The sequence below is a fragment of the Salminus brasiliensis genome, chromosome 4, assembly GCF_030463535.1.
Source record: "Salminus brasiliensis chromosome 4, fSalBra1.hap2, whole genome shotgun sequence".
Lineage (NCBI taxonomy): Eukaryota > Metazoa > Chordata > Actinopteri > Characiformes > Bryconidae > Salminus > Salminus brasiliensis.
Genome location: NC_132881.1, coordinates 43861709 through 43878475, shown reverse-complemented (window position 1 = coordinate 43878475; position 16767 = coordinate 43861709). Strand labels below are relative to the sequence as shown.

General features: G+C 39.6%; 1 protein-coding gene across 1 annotated transcript in view; it reads left to right on the top strand.

Annotated features, from left to right (window-relative positions):
* Positions 1 to 3963, top strand: part of frem3 (Fras1 related extracellular matrix 3) — a 48734-nt gene extending 44771 nt beyond the window's left edge. Inside the window, exons 21-24 of the mRNA XM_072677133.1 lie at positions 783 to 909; positions 1425 to 1612; positions 2057 to 2203; positions 3412 to 3963. Of these exons, the coding sequence (XP_072533234.1) occupies positions 783 to 909; positions 1425 to 1612; positions 2057 to 2203; positions 3412 to 3963 (1014 nt within the window). The remainder of the gene's footprint in view (positions 1 to 782; positions 910 to 1424; positions 1613 to 2056; positions 2204 to 3411) is intronic.
* Positions 3964 to 16767: the final 12804 nt, after the last annotated feature.

Here is a 16767-nt window from a genome sequence, read left to right as displayed (position 1 = left end):
CTGACATTTTAGTCACTGTTCCACCCACAACAAACATTGGGTTGATATCAAGCCCCAACATTTACAGACATTGAATGTGGGTTGGTATTTTAATCACATATCCATCCACAACCAACATTGGGTTGAAATCAAGCTCCAACATTGATGCAGACGTGGCTGCTTAACACCATAACTTAAAACCAACAATATCAATGAATGACATTGTTAGAATTTATTTTATTATCATTTTATTTGATTAGATGTTTAGCAGACGTTTATCATAACTAAATGTTCTTATTTTACATCAGTATGACTTTGGCATTTAACATTAGAAAGACATTGAATTTTGGCTAAGATTTTCATCATAGATCCATCCAGATTCAACATTGGGTTGGCATCAAGCTCCAACATTGATGCAGACATGGCTGCTTAACACCATGACTTAAAACCAACAATATCAATAAATGACATTGTTAGAATTTATTTATTTTATTTTATTTGTTTAGACGTTTAACAGACGTTTCTCATAACTAAATGTTCTCATTTTACATCAGCATGACTTTGGCATTCAACGCTTCGAAGGCATTGGATTTTGGTAACGTCAGCTGGTGTCACTTTTCTACATCATATTGACGTCTGGCATTAGACATTGTCCTGACATTGAATTCTGGTCAACCAGATTACAACATCTATCGACATCAGTGGCCAACTAGCTGGATTTGGTTAATTGGTCAGTAGTAAACACTTCCTAATAAGATGAAAGCAGTGAGTGAGTTCTGTGAAACCATCCATTTTCCTCCCAGGTGAGTGACCCTGTGGCAGCAGAGTTCAGTCTGAACACACAGATGTTCCTGCTGTCGAAGAGGGAGCTTTGGCTGTCTGATGGCTCCATGGGCTTTGGAGAAGGCACGGACGCTGCCTTCACTGAGGGTAAGATGACAGAACTGACATTACAAATAATTGGTAGTTTTGCTCCTGGGCTCCCCCTACAGTTGTTTAGATTAATTCACTTTTACACCACTGCCATAAATACAAACCATGCGTTGGGCACCTTCTCATGGACTGCCGTAGACATGCATTTGCTGAGAAGTTGAAGTAGCATCTGCAGGTGAAGAAGCATGTGGACTGAGGCGGTAGATCAATACTACAGGACTTTACGCTAATATGACTCGGGTTATGCAGCGTTACACAGTTCTGGTGGCAATGACGGAGACGCCATGCTCCCTGTGACAGTCAGTAGAGACTAAACATGACTCTAAAGCTGCTATTATAAAGGATTTGCTACATAATATTTCACACTGAGACTACATTTCAGACCAGCACTAACACAGTGATTTCAGTCTTATGCTTTATATTGTATTTGACTCAAAAACTGGCAATGCTCTCTTGAAAAATTATCAAGATTTAACGAATATTCTCTCTCTGGGTCTCTGGTTCTTGTGTAGGTTCCACTATCTATGGCCGGGTAATGGTGGATCCGGTGCAGAACCTGGGAGATTCGTTCTCCTGCAGCATAGAGAAGGTCTTCCTTTGCACGGGCACAGACGGCTATGTGCCAAAGTATAATCCCACCAATAAAGAGTACGGCTGCCTGGCTGATGCCCCTTCACTGCTCTACAGGTTCAAGATCCTGGTATGCCAATTGTTTTAAAAATTGTCAACGTTTTATAAAAACCTTTGGTTTAAACAGGGTTTATTTCTCCTATAAATTTACGCTTTGGGAATTTGTAGGTTGTGTTTCATCAAGAGTAAAATACAGATTAGGGTCAGGTTAACCCATTGAACCCCAGATTTACTATTCAGTTGTTAATTCAGATGAAGAAACTATTAAGAATTGTTTGGAGACAATTTGCTTCAGCATATCTAGTGGAGTCCCACAGGGTTCTATTGTAGGGCCTATGAAACTGATGTTACTTATGATATGGATTAGGAAATGAAGTGTAAGCTTGCATACTGGGTCTAAGGGGTTCACAACACTCAACAGGTGGAAGAAGACTTCTTAAATCAGTCCTACATGATTGGCTTCCATCTCCTGTGTTAACATTGTGTCTGAAGTGGCTATATGTTTGCCCTCTAGGACAAAGCCCAGCCCGAGACTCAGGCCTCTGCTTTCGGAGATGTGCAGTTTGACGCCTCATTAGCACTGGACACTCCAGGGGCCCTTTCACTAATCCGACAGCCGGGATCAGATGGGTTCACGCTGTCTTCATCCCCACTCTTCCAGGTCAGAGACATAGCTTTACTTTATATCCTTATAACAATATACATGCACGCTAGGAGAGATTGGTCTCGATATGTTTGCATTGACTTTTTTTTAAATATTTTGTGAATGTTTTCATACAGGTGTTTTAGGCACCTAAGCTCATTATTTAAAGCCATGTCTCTCAGCAATTCCTTTACTGTAAAATATCAAGATCCCATTCGAATAGATGCAGATAAACATACATACAGTAAAAAGAAACAAGAACTTCAATTTCAGAAGAAAGTAGGTGAGATCTTGTGAGCTAGTCTGAAGAACAAATCCCAGCCACTGCTGGATGTGTTCAATTCCATCACTAGTTCATCTGATTTACCATCATTAAGCACTGATTTACCAAATAATACAATATTACAGCTTTCTAGAAATGTTCTAATGAACACAGTGATGGAAAACCACCATGACTTTCTGTAGGAATATTATTATTAGTGTTTATTCTAATCTAATCAGTGTTTTACTGAGGAGAAAAACACTTACTGACCAGATAAGCAGCTTTTTATGTTGAATTTCAAATCACAGGTACCTAAAGCTTTTAAACAGTACACCATATACTTGATATATTAACTATATGAATAATTAAATAGTATTGGGACACCTACTCATTTCTTCCCAAATCAAAAGTATTAAAAACAAGTTTGCCTTGCTTTTGTTGGAGTAACTGTCTCTACTGTCCAGGGAAGTCCAAATTCTACTAGAATTTGGAGCATTGCTGTGAGGATTTGATTGCATTCAGTGACAAGAGTGTTAGTGAGGTCAGAATATTAGATGATGTTCACCACCTCACCTCGTCACTATTTCCTCAACTCAGCTGAAATTTTTTTTGGATTGAGCACCATCCATCATTCCAGAGAACACAGCAGTTCCACTGCTCCATAGCTCAATACTTGGGGGCTTTATACCCCTCTAACCCAAGCCTGGCATTAGGCAAGGTTCCAATAGGCCTGTCTGGTTTATCTGCTTCAGAGAGTCCTATTCTATTGTCAGTACTTCTCTACAAGGACTAGGCAAGCTGTGAATGTGTGTGTGTGTGTGTGTGTGTGTGTGTGTGTGTGTGTGTGTGCGCACATCTGTGTCAGAAATAATGGATGCAACTTCAAGTAGCTGCATGCATTCGATAGAAGGGGTGTCCACAAACATTTGGACATAAACAATAAAGAACATTATTTTTCTCGTAGGTTGCAGCTGGGCGGGAGTGGTTTATTCACACCATCTACACCCTCCGCTCCAAGGACAATGCCAACCGTGGCATCGGTAAGAGAAGCCTGGAGTACCACCATGCCGTTTCATCTGTCCTACCCGACTCTGGTGCCTTGACTCGCCACCGCCGGGCCGTGCCTGACCCTGAAGCTTTGGACATCGGTGTGGAGAACAACCGCGGCACCAACATCCAGCACATTGCCCTGGACCGCTCTGACCGCCTGAGAGTGAGCCAGCGGCAGCCATGGGGCCACGACACCCACCTGGAGCGCCCCCTTGTGGAGGGTAGCGCAGGCAAAGAGCCTGATTCTGACTCAGTTCTGCCGGTCGGCATGCCCACTCTGCTGGGAGTGGCTGGGCTCATCCTGCTGGTGTGTCTGGTGGTGATTCTGGTGGCTCTCTTGCTCCGGCGCAAGAGGAAAGAGAAGGAGTATCCACCGTACTCCACCTCGTCCTGCTCAGCCTACAGCGGCAGCAACAGCAGACATACCACCAGCACTAGACACAGTGGAGACAGCTCTGAAGTTTAGACACCAACACTGAGGCCTTCCCTGTTCAGACACGTTCACACGGTCTGACCCACCCGTCATGATGGTGCCTTCCTCCCTAGGAATGTAATAGATGGAGGAGGGGATGTGTTCAATTTACAACAAACAGGGAAACAGGGGTAATTTCAGCTTTGGATCCCATTTAAGGTTCAGTCAGTTCTCAAATGACTTTGCTTTCCACTTCTGTTCTATTCTTATAAACTCCAAGCTTTATCCCCAACAAGCACTGAGGACTTCCGTTCATTCAGCAGATTTCCATAATCGCATGATTCAGCAAAAGGACAGTACTTCTAAGTGCTTTGCTAATAAATGTACCCCGACCCCTTAAATGGACAATTCCCTCGATTTTTTTATTATTTCTGCATACTTCAGTGCTTTTAAGTCTGAGTACATTCTCTTGTAGAGAAACCTACCAACTTAGATCTCTACAGCATTTTTAATAAGAACTAGAAGTCAAGACAAGAACACCACCTTCACCGTTTGTGTTGGACACAGCTGGAATTTGGCCTGTGCCTTTTAATCCACCCATGCAGTGAACACACACATACATACTAGTGAGCAAACACACGCAGTGACAGTGAGCACACATGTACTAAGCTGCACATGCCTGGGCAGCCATTGCTGCTGCACCTGGGGAGCAGGGAGGCTTAAGGGCCTTGCTCAAGGGCCCAAGAGCAGCAGCTTGCCTAGCCCGGGTATCGAAGCCACAACCCTGCTGTCAATAGCACAGTGCTCTAACCACAGGGCCACCCCCTTTTGTAAAGTCTACAATGCAAATAGAACCACTTTTTAACCCTAAGAAACCACCAGGGAACCTAAACATGACTTCGGGTTGTATATGTAATGCTGATGAAGGTAAATCAGTGGAAATTCTAAAAAATTTGCCTTTTTTAGGGACTATTTTGACAGAGACAGACAGACAACCATGCCCACCATTTGTAGGCAGCTGCTCCATGTAGTGCCAGGGGAGCTGAGAGGATTAAGAGCCGTCCTCAAGGAACCCACAGTGGCAGCTGTTGGGTCAACCCTATCATCATTAACCCAGTACTTTAACCACTGAACCACTACTGCCTTACAACACTCTGCATGTACCCCACCACCATGAATGGATTTGCAGCAATGCGTTTTAGTTTTACGGCTAAAACTTTTTCAATATATTCTAAAACTTTGTATTTGTAACTTTTGGAGATATTAAAAGCCACCATTGGAAAAGCTTTAATTATGCAGGAATATGGAAAAGTCAATGGAATTCCCCTTCAAGTTTAACTTTTTTTTAGTTCTTAAGTGCTGGCACATATTGTGTAGATTATATAACAGAAAAAAACATAACACATCAATGTAAACGTCAATTTCTAAAGTCGAACATTGCTGTCTAATTTCCATTAAATCATAAATAACAACCCAGTGTTAACTTAAGCAGTAATAGCATAGCTGAGCAGTCAGGATCTCATTCTGAGATTTAGATGATGTTGCAACGTTAAAAAGTTAACTACGTTTAATGCTGTCTCTTCGTTTTAAGATTAATTTGTAAACTTTTTTGTTGTTGTTTTAATGTGTGTCAGATATGTTTGCGACAGAGCTAGAGATGTAGGAGAGCAGGCTTGTTCAAACGTTTATGTAATAAATATATGTATTTTTATATTCACGACTCACTGCTATGTACAGTAGCACAGCGGTGTTCCCACATTGACAGACCATGATTATGGTGCTATGCAAAGGGCGTGTGATGTTTTAATAAGATTATAAGTGCAAGTATTCAGATTTTTATATGTTTGTCAGGATGCATTCATTCAAATGTGGTTCAGAATGACACAGAACTGTGTAGAATCCCTTTCTTGTGTATGTGTGTAAGTACTTATATATACACACATACACACTATCAAACAGGACAATGGCAACAGAAGGTATTAATATTACATCCTGATAGAACTTGAAAAGCTGTGAAGCACAGCTTATGATTGATTGTTACATAATTGTTACATGTGGTGAATCTTTCTTTCAAATTGCATAATTGGTTCAAATATTATCAAAGGCTTGTAAAATGCCGGTTGTGTGTCCTTATTAAGGTGCTCGCATTAGTAATGATTTAAATGGTGTTCATTTGGTGATGTCACTTTCAATTTATTGTTTAATGTATTAAAGATAAATTGCCAAATGCCAAATATGTGTGCAGTCGAACTGTGATTTTTGGCTCAGGCTAAGAGAAGAAGTCAAGTCAAGTCAAGTGGGTTTTATTGTAATTTTAACTACATACAGAGTTCACAGTGAAACGAAACAAAGTTCCTCCAGGACCATGGTGCAACATAGACAGTGCATACAGAACACAAGTGCAACACAGTACAAGTGCAGACAGACAACACAACACAATACAGACAGAGGATAATAAATAATTGGGGGTAGTGTGCAAATTATGCAGTGTGTAATAAATATTGAGTCCAGCGAGGTAGTAAAGTTATTAGTGCAAAATGCTTCCCATATTGTCTGGGGTAAATGGTTGGAGAGAGAGAGAGTGTGTGTGTGTGTGCATGGAACAGAAAAAAACATCATTTCAGTCTCTGGAGTTGAGAAGTCTGATGGCTTGGGGGAAGAAGCTGTTGCAGAGTCTGGTCGTGTTGGACCGGATGCTGCAGTACCTTCTTCCTGATGGCAGGAGGGAGAACAGTCTGTGTGAAAGGTGGGTGGAGTCATCCACAATGCTGGTTGCTTTGCGGATGCAGCGGGTGGTGTAAATGTCCATGACGGAGGGGAGAGAGACTCCGATGATCCTCTCAGCTGTCCTCACAATACGTTGGAGGGTCTTGCAGTCAGAGGCTGTGCAGGTCCCAAACCAGGCAGTGATGCAGCTGCTCAGGATGCTCTCTATAGTCCCTTTATAGAAGAGGGTGAGGATGGGTGGAGGGAGACGGGCCTTTCTCAGCTTCCGGAGGAAGTAGAGACGCTGCTGGGCTTTCTTGGCTGTAGAACACTATATGTTTGACAATTGCTGTACATAATCTTAAACCTTTACAGTTCTCGGTCATCATCGGGTGTTATTTAAGCATTGGAATATAAGCGGCAGTGAGTTATTGTTTTAATTTATGTATTAATAACATCATGTGCTTTAATATATGTATTAATAACATGTGCAAACTCCCTGTAGAGCCTAGGCAGCCTCACCAAATACTAAGAAATTCTGAACTGTATTCTAGTATTTACTTATTTTACAGGACAAAAAAACATTTATCAACATCCTAATTTCATAATGTAAACATGATTTGGCCAAAATTCAACAAAACACATTAAACTGTACCCATTGAATAGATACACAAGCACACACACATACACAAGCCAGAACAATTAAAGCTTGTAAGGCTACAAAGCATCAGGAACTATGTTTCTAACTGTTTTGACAATAAATCAGTGGTTGTCAATCTCTTAAAGAGCATCTTAAAGAGAGAAGGAAATACCAGCCATGTGAGGCGTGGGAAGAAAATGTCTTTTCCTCAATGGTACAACACAGTCACTTCTTGCAACAGCTCTAGTTGACCTATCTGAAACCTTTATACACGACTTCTCCAGGCACTAAAGCATCCAGAGCGGTTAGGATTTTAAAAACGAATATTGCATTTGAGATTTCAACCAGATTGTTCCAAATTAAAATATATACTCAAGTAAATTGTTACAATAACAGTATTTATTTGACTTTGATTATCTATAATGTGCTTGTTTACGTCCATTAAAGGTTAGATATGTTTTTGATTTACCGGTAAACTTGTGGAGAGATTTCATTTTCAACAGCAACAATATACAGTTTCAACTGGCTTTACAAGTTTTCTGTGTGACAATAAGTGATGTAAGAACATATCATAAGGAATGTCGCTGCCTCTGTAGTGAAACTGTCTCTAATAAATCCCAAATTAACCAATATAAATTGGACGATTTACTTTATTTTCATGCTTTTTAAAAATACATTAAATCTGATAGGTTGGCCCCTAGATATTAAAACTCTTGCACTACATCAAGCTTTTTTTCCTTGTAGAATGACTAATAAATTTGATGTCAGAATCAACCATTTTTGTAATATATATATAATATATATATCAAAGTAATTTAAGAAAGTATAAGAAATATAAAATAATAATAAAATCAAATAAAATGCTTTTCACAATACTAAGTAAAGCCAATTATTTTGCTTAGCCAATGTAAAATGTGCATAATTGGCTCTAAAACCATCTGAGCAGCATCCTGCTCTTCATTTACCTGCACATTAATAACTGTGATCTGCATATGTTTGTGTCACCAGTAACACCAGGAGGGCAGACACTGAGAAGATCATTAAGATATTACTAAATAACAATGGACCCAAAACTGACCCTTGTGGATCTCCAAACTCAAAATTAAGTGATCTAATTGATAAATAACCTGGTTGTATGCATTGTGTTCAACTGTCTAAATACATCTAAGCCATTTAATAGCTGCTGGAGATAATGATAAGTATTTGTATGATTTACTGTATCCAATGCTTTTCTTAAATCAAATAAAACACCACCAAACACACCCCTTTGGTGTGCATGAGGCCCTTGTGAGAATTGCATAATGCATACTGTGCTTCTTTACCTTCAGATGCCACTTCTGTATCTCTGAGCTTGTCAATAAATGCATGTGTACAACTGTAAGTGGAGCCCACAAGTAAAACAATAACAATGCTCCTATAATGCTGCTTTAACTGAAAAAATAGACATCAATCAGCCAAAATATTATGACTCAGATGAAGGCAATAACATTACCTATCATAACAACAGTGCATGCCAACGTCTGGGATGTGTTAGATGGTCATTGAACGGTCAGCTCTCATAGTTAATGTGTTGACTGTGGGAAAATGAGCAATGTGAAGACCTAGGCAACATCCTTTATTATCATTATGGATAGACAACAGGGCTGAAACACCTCTGAAACAGCAAGGCTTGTGGAGTGCTCCTGAATAGCAGTGATGAATACCTAAGGACTGTGATCCACGGAGGGGCTTCAAACTGGTGGTGCCCAAGGCTTGATGTGGTAGGGCAATTCAGGCTAACCCCTCTGGTCCGAACTGACAACAAGGCAACTGTGGCACGAATCACAGTAATATTTGATGAAGGTGTGGGAGGAAAATGTCACAACAACATAAACGTTTAGCAGAACTGATGTTTAAGAGAGTGTGTCATGCTGTGACACCCTCAGGTCATCTATTTACAATGCCAGCACAATATCTAAGCTTCATGACACAAACACAGCCATTATTAAGATATTTCCTTCTCGTATTTTGAACCGATAAAGCTCTTCATATGAGTAGAGAAACATTTTCAAGACTATACTGGATTACCCAGGCTTACTACTGCTGTACATTTAAATGACCTGTATGACTGGAGGTATAATTCTGTGCATTTAGAACATACTGAGATTGTCTTACCATGTTGTAAACACACTAGCAAAGTTAAAAGCTAGTTATAAATGTTAAAATGTAATATATATATATATATATGAAGAATATGCTATCATCAAAAGCTTGAAAATATACACACTATACACTATATATATATCTTTAGTAAACATTTTTTAAATACATTACTAGGAAGTATATTTTTGTGAAAAATTAACTTTTAATTTAATATACCTTCCTAAAAACTTATGTTAAAATAGACTTTTGTACATTGTTTGTCAAACGTATTAATTTACAGCTACTGCAGTAATTCGCTTAAGGCACGCTTGAAATGTCAGATAAAATTATACATGCTGTATTCCCAAAAAAGTCAAACATAAAACTGGATATATCCCACATATTCCTCAACTGTTTTGTGTTAGTGATGGTTTTTCAGATATTTGAGTTTAATCAAACTAAAATAATTAGCTCCCTTATAATATATATGTGATGTATATTGTAGTACTAATATAGTACTAATAAGTACTAATATACTAATGTAGTACTTTAATAAATGAAAAATTCCACCATGAATGACTTGGTAACCATTTCACACATTCTGTGGAGTGCCACAAGGATCCATTTCAGGGTTTGTGCAATTGATGCTATTTGTGGCAGTACTGTAGTTATGACCCTAAAGAAGTGAAGTGTGGGCCTACATCCAGGGTTTAATGGGTTAGAAGCCTGTAGCCACTGGCTTTATCTCTCGATGTGTGTATAAAACACAGAGAAATAAAGAGGATCCTTTTATGGCCATAATACATCAGTGTACACATACCCTCATGACTATGGGCAGTGAGCTCCTACCTCAGTGCCTGGGGAGTGATAAGAGGCTTGAGGCCTTGCTTTAGGGTTGGGGCAGCCATTGCTAAAGGTTAGAGAAGCAGCCTAGTGACCAGAAGATTTGATCCCCTGAACCATCAGAAGTAAGGCAATCCCCAGGCATTGTAGCCAGGGGTGCCCTCTTGCTCCGGATATGTGTGCTACTATGTCTGTTTGCTGCACGAATGAGTTAAAGGTCCTTAAAGGTCCCTCTATATGTTTGCAACACAAATAGTGACTGAGTGATTCTTCCTTCCTTCCTCTTCCAGTGGTTTGAAACTATTAACCTTCTGTTCCCAAGCCCACTTCTCTAACCAATAGGTCATGACTGTCCTACCACATCTAAATCACATACTTCTCAACCATCAGGTTCTATGCTGTGGATGTTTGTACTGGATGTTTGTGTATGTGGAATACATGAGGAGAAATGAGCTGTTCAGCTCAAACACATGACATTCCAATGTTAAATTAGGAATGAAAGCAGCTTTATGTAGCATTTCTACCTTAGAATAGCAGCTTTAAAATCATCTGTAACAGGGAGAATAGTGCAGCTATCATTGCTATTAATTATGGGCCCTGCACAGCATAAACTGCACTAAAATCCTGTAATGCTCCTTTCCCACCATACATGTATTTTGTAGCTGTCTTTGTACTTTTAAATCTAAATGGTTGAGGAAACTCAAAAATCAAGACAACATTGGTCATTGTGATGCTCATGCTATCTTACAGCCCACCAAGGGTCTATTTTCACTCCTTCTGCCTGCGATGTTCAATCAGCAGTGCTGCTTGCGAATATATCTACGGCAATGGGCGTGGTGGTCTCGAAATTCAGGGCGATTTCTGGCGTATTGCTGTGTATCTTGGTGACGGAAAACACAGGAGCTCCACTGACTGAAAACAACCTAGGCAGACGTCAACAGTCAGACGTTCGTTGCTATCTTAGCAGTGAATTGTCACAAGCTCATATACCCCCCCTACGCTTTACACCACTAAAATAGCAATCCGCCAAAGTCAGACCGCACCTGGCTCCTAAAGGGAATGGCGAGTGACATGCTGATTGGTTTATGACGTTACGCCCCCAAAAAAACACACCCATGATTCATTAAGAGTACAGTCTTTTGCGAGTTTCGAGCCGCGCAAGGCGAACTTTTCCCGTCGTTAAGATAGCAAAGACACACGGACACACCCTAAATCAAGCTGCGCAGTTGACGGCTTACCAAAAGATCGCTAAAATAGGGCCCCAGGGCTTTTGGCAGATGCGAATATCCAGAGTGACAGGATTGGTTTTACATTGGTTTTAATTTTATTACAGGACCTCTATCAAATATTTTGTGAATGCTCATCTGAACCAATGAATGGAAATTGTTATCATTACTTACATTACTTACATTAAGTGGGTTGTAAGTTTAATCATCATCACATTTTTTTGGAGGTGACAGCAGTACGTAAATTGAGAAGCCACTCTCATTTTGTTCATCCGGTGCAAATCGGTCCTAAAATTCAGAGTGCCTGACCTTTAGAGGCACTAGCTGCTGGTTAGCCTCAGTTTGCCCACATTTCCCAGCTAAAAGTAATACCCTAAAATACTAAATATCCAATATCCAAAACATTATTAACAGAAACTGTTGGAGCACCTTTCAAATGTCAAAACCCATGGGGTGCTCTGACCTGCCAGAGTGCCCTTGGTAACCCCCTTCAACAGTCGAAGAGCCTACAATAGACGCTGGACCTCAGAACAATGAAAGAAGGTGTCTGGTTAGTTGATTCCCTTTTCTTTTACAAGATGATGTAAGAAATCTTGGCATAAATGGCTGAAATAGGAGTGGGCAAACTGAGGTGATGATGACCAAACCTATAACCCACTTGTACATAACATGTATGTAGGCTATAGGCTGTGCTAACAATGGGTTGCCCAAAGCTGCCAGAAGTGGTGCACCTCTGAGGAGTTCTTTGGCTCATCTTTTGAATGTAAGTGTATATGTCATATAACACCTGGGGCTTTGCACTGACTTGAACGACTTTAAGTATCTGTGCCATGCACGATGAAGAATATTTACTGATGCTGGACCACAAAGGCCTTATAAATAACTGACATGGCGTGTTCGGACGGGGCTAAAATCTCAGAGAAACCCTGGAAGTAATCATATTACTTCACCTCCACATGTAAAACACCTTACTTGTCTTGGCTTGTCTGATATTGTTATGCAGGGTGGCTGACATTTGAGTGAGGTTACACAGATAGAAGAAGGTAGAAGTGTGTTAGCAGTGTGAGAATCAGAAAAACATCACTTCCCCATTTCTCACTGCGCAATCACTCTTAGCCTGAGAACATACATTTTGTAGTCAAGCAAGCAAATCTTGGCTAAAAATAGGCTTAGCTACTAGCCTGCTAGAGGCCCCACACTGCTCAAAACCATTCCTCTCACCCTGAAAGAGCTGCTTGGGTGAGATTGTGGTCTCTGGACCTGGTGTGTGAAGAACATCAGCACAGGTTAGCACCTCCAACCAGTCCTGCAATCCTGTAATGCTGATCGCTAGACCTAAACACACACAAGAAAAGCAAAGCCTCTTTACCTGGAGAAGTCACAGCAGTTGCAATACACTACATGTCCAAATGTTTGTGGACACCCTTTCTAATAAATGTACTGTATTTACCAACTTTAAGCTGCACCCATTGCTCAGACGATGCTCACACATAGCTGGTCTAGCTAGTCCCTGTAGAGAAGTACTAGCAGATAAACATTTACCTATTGGCACCATGTCTGATGCCAGGTATAATGCCCTCAGTGTTGAGCTGTGGAGCAGTGGAACTGTATTTTCTGTAATGATGGATGACAGTGCTCCGTCCAATACTTCTAGGATGAGTTGGAGAGTTGGGGATGATGAGGTGGGGTGGTGATCATCCAACGTCCTGATCTCACTAACACTGTTGTTGCTGAATCCATTCAAATCCTCACAGCAATGATTCTCCAAAATCTAGTAGTAGGCACCCTGGACGGTAAAGACAGTTACTCCAACGAAAGCAAGACAGACTCTTTTTTATGGCCTTGATTTCAGAAAAAACAAAAACAACGACTGAGCAGGTGGCCCAATACTTTGGTCCATATGTCATTAATTTGAAGCTATGCAACCGCTAAATCACTAAGAAGGTCTATAGTATACGTCTATATTATACCCAATTCCAGGAACAGACAAAGAAACTGTTGGAGCACCTTTGAAATGTCAAAACCTATGGGGTACTCCGACCTGCAAGAGCACTCTGAAGAGCCTACAACAGACACTGGACTTCAGAGCAATGGAAAAAGATGGTTGGCTGGTTTGTTGATTCCCTTTTTTATCATGAATTTGAAGCTATGCAACCACTGAATCACTTAAGGTAAACAATGAAAATTGCATTCTTTTACCAGGAGAAAGAAGGTCTATTCAATACGGATGCTCATATCTAGAATTACTTAGGCCTTTACCGATGCGATTGGTTTTACATAAGATAAGATAATCATTTATTAGCCCCACAGTGGAGAATTCACAGTGTCACAGTAGCAAAAGGGATAGCAAGACACTCAGTTATAAAAAGTAGATAAATTAGCAGAAGAATATAAATATACAATATAAATAATAAGTCAAAAACTCTAATTTACAGATTATTTAAAGATAATTGCACATTGACCCTTAATTGCACATGAGGACGTAGAAAAATACTGCACATTGTACTGTTACCTTGAAGTGGCTCTATTTCCTGTAAGTGTGTAGAGTACATGGGGGGGGTGGAGTAATATAATTTTACTACAGGACGTCTGTAAAAGTTATGACCGAATCGCACATTAAAAATCTTGGCATAACTGACTGAAATGGGAGTGGCTTCTCGATTTACGCACTGCCATGGCCCACAACAATACATGATGATGACCAATCTCATAACCCACTTCCAGGAATTATTAAAATTCTTTAGATTGACGGTAGAGGCAGTTACTCCAACAAAAGTAAGACAAACTTTTGTTAATACCCTTAAAACACAAACAATAAATGAGCAGGTGTCCCAATACTTTTGTCCATGTAATTTATCATAACCCTAATAAGACGTCTATACTGACAGAGTGCCTGACCTGCTGGCTAGCATTAGTTTGCCTATGTACACAAGGCAGTTAACCTAAAAGTTGTACATCAATGAGCCAAAACATTATGACTACTCACAGGTGAAGCAAATAACACTAATTATCTCATAACAAGCACATGTAAAGGTATGGGATGCATTAGACAGTAGCTAAACAGTCCATTTCCGGTAGGTGATGTGCTGCTTGTGGGAGAATTAGTCATAAGCGTAAAGTCATGACTTTACTAAGGGTCAAATTTTGGGCAGTTGGCTTGGTTTGAGCATCTCTGAAATGGCAAAACTTAAAACTTAAAAGATCCTACAATAGACGTCAGAACTGGCATGGTTTGTTATTTCCTCTTTCACAAGTGGGCGTATGTGTACTGTTTATCTGTTGATGTGACAGCAACCAGGTGCACTGGGGGAAGAAGACATGCCAATGGAGGGAGTGATGCTCTAGGTAATGTTGGTTGGTCTGGTGCAACAGATAACACCAGTACCTGCCACTGAGCTGCCACACCATGTGGGAGACTGGGGTTCGATTCCAGGTCTGGGTGACTGTGCTGCGCTACACCAAAAAGAGTCCTTGGGCAAGACTCCTAACACTACATTGGCCCACCTCTGTAATACCAGTAACCTTGTAAGTCGCTCTGGATAAGAGCGTCAGCTAAATGCCATAAATGTAAATGTTGAGAAGTGCTGAGAGGTGAACACAGGAACTGACTTCTAGCTGCTATAAAAGATGATCTTATAGAAACCCAGATTACATACCCATGTGGGGCCTGTATTGTTAGCTTGGGAACCAGAAAATATTTGCCCATCAGGGTCAGTGATGGGACCAGGGGGGGTTTAACATGAACCCCATCTGGTTTGTACACTGTACATGGGGACTAAATGGGATTAATGGGAGATAAGGTGGGCTGTAATGATGGGGTCCCATTTAGGAAGCTCGACTAGGTGTATGTACAAACTCACCCAGAGCCTTTGTCCACACGTTTCACCGATGTTAGCCCCACATGGGCCCCACCTGAGCATGCTGGCTGGGTGTATAGGTAGATAGGATAGATACGTCAATCTCTTGTTCGAGTGGCTTCTCAAAAGAGTGCTTACACTTCTACGTCAGTAAAGCCTGTTTGAACAGAAACTGGAACTGTATTGTCAATATCCTTTTGTTCAAGAAATAATAGGTTTCACACACCTACACACACACACAAACCTAAAATTCAAAAGCCAAATCCTTATTCAAATGTACTTATCCTGAATGGTCAGACACAAACACAATAGAGTCAGATGTTTAGTAACCATCATTATGTAACATTTCTGAATGATTCTGTTATATTCATATTTGTGTGCCATTTTTTTGTTATTGTTATATGCGGAAATGGACATACTACAAATCCAACTGACGTTATCTAAACTAAGAATTGTTCGTTTGAAAGGTTGGTTTGAAAATCTGCAGGAACATACACACATTCAATAAATAATTTTAAAAATAATAAATAATAAATGTACCAAAAAAATGTTACAAAAAAGTATTGATGTGCTAATTTTAGCTAATCATAGGAACATAAGCATATATTTAAATCAATAAAATAAATTAAGTACATAAATTAATGGAATTAAGTTTTAAAATTGTGTCTTAATTGGACATCAATCATTAAGCTACAACAACAATCTGCCTTATATTCTACAATGGAAACTTATATAATTTTTAATAAACTTAAGGTAAGTTTTTTTGTGAAGTATTAAAATTGCCACTCAATCATTTTGAACTATTACTAATCTCTAAGCCCCTCCACACAGCCTGCAGTTTGTTTTATTTGATAGTTGATTTGTTATGATTTCAGCCTGTTTTAGTTGCCTTTTTACCGTCATTTAACTTCTACCATTTCCCCCCTAATTATTATTTTTAGTTTCTGCTCAACTATAGTTTCTCTCCCTTTTCTTGTTTCTTGATTTTTACTCTACACTATTTATTTATTTATTTAAGTATTATCTGTGTTTTTGCCATTTGACCTTTGGCTAAGCTTTTGGGTTTGCTCAGCTCAGAATTCTACTCTTAGATTTAACCCAATTGATCTTACTAGTTTTTTTAATATAATATAATATAATATAATATAATATAATATAATATATCCATCAGCTCAGCTAAATTGTAAATGAGGGTCACCCCCTTAAAGTACTCCACGGTAAAATAAAGGATGAATTGAGTTGCAGTTACGTAATGGGAGTGGTGAAAACTATCAACTAAATTGAAAGAAATCTGTTAGGTTTAACCATTTAAAAACAGCTAAAAAATGTACTTTTCATTAGTACTTTTAATTACTTTTAATTACTTTTAATTACTTTTTGTACCCTTAACACTAATGGAGCACATTTCACAGTACGAAAAATATATCTACACATATTTTACTAAAATTATCAGGCCACTCAAGAG